The sequence below is a fragment of the Echinops telfairi genome, unplaced genomic scaffold, assembly GCF_000313985.2.
Source record: "Echinops telfairi isolate 266 unplaced genomic scaffold, ASM31398v2 ScPeMD7_655;HRSCAF=1070, whole genome shotgun sequence".
NCBI classification, from domain to species: Eukaryota; Metazoa; Chordata; class Mammalia; order Afrosoricida; family Tenrecidae; genus Echinops; species Echinops telfairi.
Genome location: NW_022104553.1, coordinates 22333106 through 22341825, shown reverse-complemented (window position 1 = coordinate 22341825; position 8720 = coordinate 22333106). Strand labels below are relative to the sequence as shown.

The 8720-nt window shown below is 51.1% G+C and overlaps 1 protein-coding gene across 3 annotated transcripts in view; it reads left to right on the top strand.

Annotated features, from left to right (window-relative positions):
• NUCB1 (nucleobindin 1) overlaps positions 1-8720 on the top strand; it is a 23858-nt gene that overhangs the window by 12639 nt on the left and 2499 nt on the right. For all 3 annotated transcript variants that reach the window (XM_045292835.1, XM_045292837.1, XM_045292836.1), the window contains 5 exons: positions 3261-3446; positions 3659-3749; positions 7985-8043; positions 8320-8412; positions 8495-8587. In XM_045292835.1, the coding sequence (XP_045148770.1) occupies positions 3261-3446; positions 3659-3749; positions 7985-8043; positions 8320-8412; positions 8495-8587 (522 nt within the window). The remainder of the gene's footprint in view (positions 1-3260; positions 3447-3658; positions 3750-7984; positions 8044-8319; positions 8413-8494; positions 8588-8720) is intronic.

The following is an 8720-nucleotide window of genomic DNA, read 5'->3' as shown; positions in this document are numbered from 1 at the left end:
GTCCCTTCCTTGTGACCCTTCTGTGGGGGGATGTCCAACTGTCTACAGATGGGCTTTGGGGCTCCACTCCAATCCCACTCTTTTGCATCGATATAATTGTTTTGGATCTTTTGATACCTGATCCCGTCGACACCTCTGATCACACAGGCTGGTGTGCTTCTTCCATGTGGGCTTATTTGCGTCCTTGCTAGATCGCTCCTTGTTTAACTTCAAGCTTTTAAGACCCCAAACGCTATATCTTTTGAAAGTCAGGCACCCTCTGCTCTTCATCGCCTTTGCTTATGCACCCATTTGCTTTCAGCGAGTGTGTTGGGAAGATGAATATCAAAGAGTATCAGGTTATTAGAACAAAGTGTTCTTGTGTTTAGGCCCAAATTCCATCTATCTTAATACTTAACATACATATATGTACATTGGCCTCTCTCTCTTTCATTGTAAACATTTACATATATACATGCCTATAGCTATGCCTCTATAAATAGCTTTTGCCTCCTACTTCTTTCCTTGATTTCCTTTCACCTTCCTTTTATCCCTTTGATCGCCCCCCACTCGGCTCTCAGTAATTCCTCTTGGATACATTGCACTTGATCAAACCCCACCAGGTAGTCTAGCCCCCTGCTCGCCATCAATGTTAGATTTCTTGTTCGCTTATCCCTGGGTTTGTTGGCTTGCGGCTCCCCTTCTCCGCCCCCTGCTCTCCCTTGTCCCTCAGGGACCGCTGGTTCCTGGTCTGTCTGCCGACTCTTAGGATCTGCTGAGGTACCATCCCCACCCCCTTCGTCAGAAGTCTATTTCCAGGATTTCTCGGGGACTTGGTTACTTTGCTCCCCTTGCTGCCCTGTTACAGTCCCATCATGCTTTGCCCCGCTGTGCATGGGACAGACCAGGCACACTTTCCACAGTGTCTCCAGTGCTGTCCCCATAGCGCTATGGGTCAGTGAGGGAATGTCGTGTCTTGTGGTGGGGCCGTTCCCTAAAGTCCTCTCTGTGCATTGGCTGCTCCGAACAGGGATGTCATCCCCGGGACTCGGTGGGCCAGGATGAGGTCCACTCTCCTACTCTTGACTCAAATATTTTATAAAAGAGTTGTGCCATAATCTTCACAATCAGTTTTGGATCATTTCTTTCATTTTGTGCCCATTGTTAGCTCCCGATGACCCCCTTCCATCTCCAGTCTTAACCCTAAGGAATTATTCATCTAATGCCTATCTCTGTGTATTTACCTATCCTGGGTTTCATATAAAAGAAATCATACACCCCCCCAAAAAAACAACAACACGGCAGCAAAATAAAACACAGGAAGATCTAAATCCAAGAGAAAGCAGAAGATGATAGAAATTAGAACAAATTGAAAATTGGTCCACATTGATTCTAACACAGTTTCTTTGACTGATCATAGCCAAAAAGCCGAGCATCTATCTCACAGTTTGTTATTGATGCAAATACCTGCATCACAGTGCCTGGCAGGCGTTGGATGTAGAACCTGGAGCCAGTGTTCAGGTACAATGACAAACCCAGCCTGGTACCGTGCATCTGCTCGTAAAACACGGAAAACCGAGAAAATGCTGGTGTACATGTCATTGTGCATTAAAGCAAATGGGGAATTCCATGTAGTCCTGGTCCGTTCGTATAGTTCCAGGGAACTTTCTGTATTATCCGCTCATTGATATAACTTACAGTTTTGCACAATTTGATTACTGGAAATAGAATCGTAGATGCCCACGAACTAACGCTTTCAAAAGTTTGTTTTCGTTTAGTTTTTAATTCTGATCTTGGCACAGATGTTAGGCATGCCTTATTTGTATCATGACGAGGAAACAGACAGCCTAACTCACTGCCCGAGAGTCCGTTTTGACTCATACTGACCCTATAGGACAGGGTAGAGCTGCCCCTGTGAGTTTCCAAGACTATAACTCTCTCCATGAGTAGAAAGCCCCATCTTTCACCTGCCGAGTGACTGGCGGTTTGGAAAAGCTGACCTTGCAGTTAGCAACCCAGCGTGTCCCCACGGCACCACTAGTTCCAGACCAGGTGCTCAAAGTTTAAGTTCTAGTAGAATTCCCTCCTCTGATCTTGGATTGGGCGGGTGCGCTCCTTCTGGGTGGCCTTAGTTGATCATGTTGTTTTGGGTGCACTATTCCCCTGAAGATCTGGAAAACCTGAAGAGAAGTCGCTTAAAGTTTCCTGTTCCTATTGTGTCACCATCATAATTCCAAACTCGGGGAGGAGGGTGTGGCCTGGTGCTAGGAATGCCTCATGGGGTGGTTCTGTGCCTTCCAGTTGATTCCGACTCCTATTAGCTGTATAGGGTAGACACTAGATACGCTAGTACGTGATAGGTCGGTTTCTTGTGCCAACCTGGCCAATAGGAACATGTGGGATTAGACAGGTCACAGTTTATTGGAGGGCAAAGAGATAAATGGCTCTGCAAGGCCCGGCCTCCCCCTCTCTTGCTCTCTGGTGATTGGAACATGCGTGCTGCTACAGTAGCTAGTTCTCTGCCTCAACCTGTGAGCTACACTACCTGTGGGCTTGGCCAATCCGTGGATTGTGTGGCCAGAGCTTGAGGCTCCTTCGAGATCTGCTTCGCCACGCTGCTGGTGCGTACATCGCTTGAGCTTCAGGCTGGTGATCCCATCGCCTTGCATTGCCTGCTTCGCTAAGCTCCCAAGCTACTGACTGTTGGTGACCCATCATGCTGCTTGCTGCCTGTAGGCAGGCGCTACTTGTCTTGCCGCAGGGAGGACTCTGCTGTCTGCTTCCTTGACCTTGGACCCAGCAGCTCGTGTGAGTTGAAGGATTTCCAGTATATTGTTCCACGGAAGTGAGTTGAACGGAGCCCTCTGTACTGCTGTGTGGAAGAATTAGCGGTTATATTCCTTCTTGCTGTATAATATATATATCGTCTTAAGTGTCCTGCTTTCATTCCTCTAGAGAACCCTGCCTACCACACAGTAGAACCTGCCTCATCAGGTTTAGTCCACCTTTACAGAAGCAGAGGGCCGGGTCTCTTCTTAGAGCAGCTGTGGGTTTGAACCACTGACCTTTGGGTTAGCAGCCAAGCACTTGGCCATTACACCAACCAAGGCTCCTTGGAATGAATCAGGGAGGCCACAAGCTGAGGGCAGGACAAGAGTCAGGAGAGGCTGGAGGTTGGGTGCCCTGGCCAGGGGGGGTGCCATGGACCAGGCATTTGGAAGCCAGGGTCCGGGGCTGGATGTGGTGGGGCCAGGTGAGGGAAACCTTCTTTCATCCCCTAGGCTACCCGGGACCTTGCCCAGTATGATGAGGCCCATCACGAAGAGTTCAAACGTTATGAGATGCTTAAGGAGCACGAGCGACGCCGGTATTTGGAATCCCTAGGGGAGGAACAACGGAAAGAGGCAGAGAGGAAGCTGGAAGAGCAACAGCGCCGGCACCGAGAACACCCCAAAGTCAATGTGCCCGTAAGGACCCTCCTCCTTCCCACCCCCCCTACGCTCAACTCCCCAAGCACCCGAAGAACTATAAATCCCAGCAGGCTCTGAGGACCAAGCGCCTTTGTTTATGTATTTCATTGCCCAGGGGCCTGCTGGGAGTTGTAGTTTTCTTCTTGGAGGGGGCATGACACCTCCTGGAAGTCTACTTCCTCCTGAGCCCCTGCCTCTCGCCTCTGCAGGGCAGCCAAGCCCAGTTGAAGGAGGTGTGGGAAGAGCTGGATGGATTGGACCCGAACAGGTTTAATCCCAAGACCTTCTTCATCCTGCATGGTAAGGTGGGTGGGGAGGAAGGCTCAAAACTCAGGTTGACCCCTGGAGGCACTGACCTCTCCAAGGTCTGGCTGCTAAGGGGGAGCCTCCCCATCCCAATGGGGCTTATTCAGGCCTAGGAGGTTGAACCCATCTCTTATGGTTGACCAGACGGCTCTGTCCTACCTCGTTGCCCAGGCCAGCAGCTTCCACAAAAAGACTGGACCAAGTCCCCGGGACTAGATGGGCTGGTGTCCAGTATCTGAGAGAATCCGGCTAGCCTCAACCTGGGCGCCCCCTCCCAGGTCAATCCAGAAGCCCCAGTCCCTTCTGGGAGCGTTATGGCTGAATGAATACCAAGAACAAGTATCTTCAAACACCAAACTCACTGGCATCAAGTAGATGCCAACTCTTCGTGACTCCGTAGGACAGGGTAGAATAGCACTTGTGGGTTTCTAAGACCGTGACTCTTGATGGGAACGGAGCAGCTGGTGCCTTCGAACTTCTGACCTTGTGGTTCACGGCTCAATGCGTAACCCACCGCACCACCAGGGCTCCTCAGGAGCATGCATCCTAGACTCACTGAAGTAGGCTCACTGGAGAGAGCCTCAGCTCATCACACCTTCTGTGGAAAAGAGCCCAGCCGGGCTGAGCGCTAGCCCTGCCATGTTAGTTGGCGTGGTCAGGAAGGTCTGGGTTGACCAACTGAACACCCTACGCTGATACCTGCACCCTCCTGGTTTTTGGTTAGAAGTGGAGAAGGGGAGTAGGCAGTCAGGGACTCCAGTGTAGAGGCAGCTGAAGGATGTCTTTGAAAGCGGAGAGATCAGAGGAGGCCACCTAGGGAAGTCCCGTTGCTTAGAACCCCCTGCTTTGTTGGACAGTGCTCCAATCTGGTTTATCCAATATGACCGCCACCAGCCAGACGTGCACCTGACCTGCTCAACAAGCGAGGCCGATGAGAAACGGGAAACTTCATCGTAAATTCCTTACGTGCAGTCAGTATTTAAATTTAAGTAGCCCCATGTGTTGTGGCAAAAACAACAAATAAAAAAACCCCAGATTGTTCCTGTCCAGTTAGTTCCGACTTCTGGGGGGCCGGGGGGGTGGGTGAGTGAGACTGCTTCATGGGATTTTCTTGGATCTCGTCTCTTTCTTTCTCCTTTTCAATAAGATCGTATTGTGTTTTCGGTGACTTTTTTACACAACCAATCAGTTGCTCTTCTGATCATTTCCGTGCAGATTTTCCCATGATGGTTAGAAAATAATAATGTATGGCCTCCTAACGTCCCAGGGGGTGAGGGGACTCATAATCAGCATCTGCCACCCAAGGCTGACTCCTTTGAGGCGGACGTCAGCTGCACTTCCTCTCCCCCACCCTTGATCACTTCTGACCCTAGCCGTCCCTCCCACGGCACTCTCTCTCTGCTGGACTCACTCACTGGTTACAGTGGCCACGATACCTACAGTGATGGAGTTTATTAGGGATGTAACAAGTTACATTTCAGTATCAGAAACAACTTGGGATAGAGTTCTCGTGGTCAGGACAGCCTTCTCTCAACCTATGCCCTGCTTGGGCAATTGTTACAAAGTTCTTTAGTTCCTCCAATAAAGGTCCCAGGAACTCCCCCACTCCCCCAACAGACCTCCTACCCCGAGGCACTTAGCTCTCTTGTCCTGCACAGTCTTCTACCCCTTCTGTTTCTGTTCCTTCTGCGGCCGTCATCTCTCTGTCATTGCTTCTCAAATCTCTTGCTGTCTCTGGTGTTTCAGCTCAGTCTCTGTGTCCTGGGTCTAGGAGGTTCTCACCGTAGGGACCTCAGGTCCAAAGGATTCTTTGAACTCTTGTCTCATCTTGATTTTTTTAAACAGTTTTATTGTCCTATAATTCCTTTGTTGTTGTTGTTGTTGGGGCTCTTATAGCTCTTATCACAATGCAGCCATCCATTGTGTCCAGGGCATTTGTACATCTGTTGCCATCATCCTTTTTAAAACACTTTCTTTCTACTTGAGCCCTTGAGATCAGCTCCTCATTCCCCACCCTCCCCACCTACCCTCCTTCATGAACCCTTGATTTATGAATTTCCACCTCCACCCCCATGTCTTACACCGACTGCTGTCTCCCTACACCCGCTTTTCTGTTGTCCAGCCCCCTAGGAAGAGGTTATATGTAGATCAGTGTGTGGTCTGTAATTCAGACATCATATAATTCGTATTTAAGTCGTATTAAGAAGAGTTGTGCGATCATCACCACAGTCAACTCTAGAACATTTTCTTCTTCTTCCTTGTACTTTCTGTTGGCTCTTCTTGCTTGACGGTTATGTGGTCCCTTCCTCCACCTCTGGGATGGCTCATTTTTAAACCTAATGGGATGACAAAATTGACCAATCACTTTGTTAGGGTTCCGTGGCCCCACCCACACAAGTGTCCCATGCACCTTTTTTACATCGTTAATAAGCTAGCCAATCTCCCCGTAGGCCAGAAGCACTTCATTTACATAGTCCCATCCAGTCGTTTGGTAGAAGTGGCTTAGCTAGAAAGCATAGTAAGGGATTCTGTGCACCTCTGGGACATTAGTTAGGTTTATTTGTTTGTTTGTTGACAATGTGTTCACATTGTCAGTAGTCGTGGTCTGGTTGTTCCATTTCCCCTGCTTTGGTTTCCCTGCCCTTTTGTAAATCTCCAGGTCTTTCTCCCACAGAGCAGCTGGGTGGGTTAAAACCACCTGGTTAAAACTGAGTGGGTTAACACACATCTTTAGGTCAGTGTGTTCGTCTGGGTTGACTAGAGAAACAAATCCAGGAAGAGTCGTGTGTATAAGAAAGAGCTTTATATAAAGAGTAATTGTATATTAAGAAAACATCCCAGCCCAGTCCAGATCAAGTCCATAAATCTGATTTTAGCCCATATGTCCAATACCAGTCTATAACGTCCTCTTTGGACTCATGCAACACAATGCAATGATGCCAAATGCAAAAAGATCACAGGCCAGTGGGTGGAAAGTCTTGTGGATCCAGTGGTGGTGGAAGCATCTCAGTGCTTGTGTGGGTCTCCAAGTGGCTCCTCCAGCTCCAGGGCTCTGGCTGCATCATTGTAACTACGTGTGGCTTATCCGCAGGAAGACCAAGCAGAGAGTGTGTGTCCGGCCTCCAGTGAGCTATTTATCACCTTAGCGCCTCCAAATGAGGTCATCAAGCTGCGACCTGATTGACAGGCTAAACTCCATCCCTTCACTCTTAATAGTCTCAAGTTGACACCAGATTATATAACTACCACCATTAGCAACTGATCACAAACCCACCCAGGCTTCTTGGCTCCAAACTCAAGTCACCGAGCCAATTCTGCCTCCTAGCCAGCCTGTGACCCAAAGTAGGCCCGCCCTTGTGGGTTTCAAAGGCGGCCATTGTTAACAGGAGGTTTCAAAGGCGGCCATTGTTAACAGGAGCAGAAAGCTCATCTTTGTCCGGAGGAGCCACTGAGAGTTTTGACTTCTGACCTTGGGCTCAGCAGCTCCACATGTAACCCACTAGGCCATCAGAGCTCGTGGGCTAGTAGCTGGCATGTTGGATACAGCACAGGTTCGGAGGTTAATAGAGAAGCCCCACTCCTGAGCCTTGGGCTGCAGGTGTGGGTAGAGGTGCGGAAGAAGAGGGAGGCTGCCGGCAGAGGAGACAGAGGGGCTGCCAGAGTGAAGGTGGAAAGTCGATGAAGATGGAAATGATCCCTTCGTTGTTTTTGTAAAATGATGCTTCCTGGTGAGCTCACCACGAGCAGCTCAGGTGCTGATCGGAGCGGGAGACTGAGCCCCTTCCCCACACACGAACTCACAAGCCAGTCGATAGCGAGAGGCTTCCTGGGACCCAAGAGTAGCCGTGACCCTGTGCGCCGAGCTGGGGGCGCAGGCTGAGAAGGCTGGTGTGCCCGGGATGGACACTGAAGCATCACTGTCGCATCTGGTTGCTAAGGAGCTGTCCAGCCTGGCCAAACTCACCTCCGTGGAGTCAGTTCTGATTCTTGGCGACCCTATGGGACAGGCAGTTTCTAGACAGCCTCGTCTTTGCCCTGCGGAGCCTCTGGTGGTTTCAAACCGCTGACCTTGCGGATCGCAGCCCAAGGAGTAACCACTACTCCACGATGGCTCCTCCAGAAGACACCCCGCCCTCCCCCAGCCTCAAATTCAGCTGGTCTCTCAGAGACTTGAACCCAAGTCCATTGGCCTTCCCCCCTGACCCAAGACACATGGTTTCTACCTTCAGATATTAACAGCGATGGCGTCCTGGATGAGCAGGAGCTGGAAGCCCTCTTCACCAAGGAGGTGAGTGTCCTAGAAGCTGTGGGTTCAAGGGACACCTTGATCAATTGCATGAGACCCTCATGCCCGCCCACCCCACCACCACCCAGTCCCTCTGGCGGGAGTTCAGGCGGAAACTACAACTCCCAGCAGCCCTTGCGGCACAGGGAAGCCGCCTTGAGAAGCAGTGTGCCCCGGGGCCTGCTGGGAGTTGAGGTTCCACCTGCCCAGAGGGAGCGTAAACGGGGAACAGGGATGGCTAGGACGGTTCAACTGCCCCGTCCTGCCTCCTGCCTGCAGCTGGAGAAGGTGTACGACCCAAAGAACGAGGAGGACGACATGCGGGAGATGGAGGAGGAGCGGCTGCGCATGAGGGAGCACGTGATGAAGAACGTGAGGAGCGGCTACGCAGACTAGGGGGGTCGGGGCGCAGGGGACCCCCAACTCTTGTCTCTTACCCTACCTGGGCCCCCAGGTGGACACCAACCAGGACCGGCTCGTGACCCTGGAGGAGTTCCTCGCATCCACGCAGAGGAAGGAGTTCGGAGACACCGGGGAGGGCTGGGAGGTGAGGCCGCCCAGGAGGTTCTGGGCCAGGTCCTGGTTCGCTGGCTCCTTCCTGAGCCTTTGGGGAACACCCGTCGCTTTCTTCCTCTGGGGGCCCCTGGGCCCCTGTCCCTGGGTCTCTTAACACCGCTCTC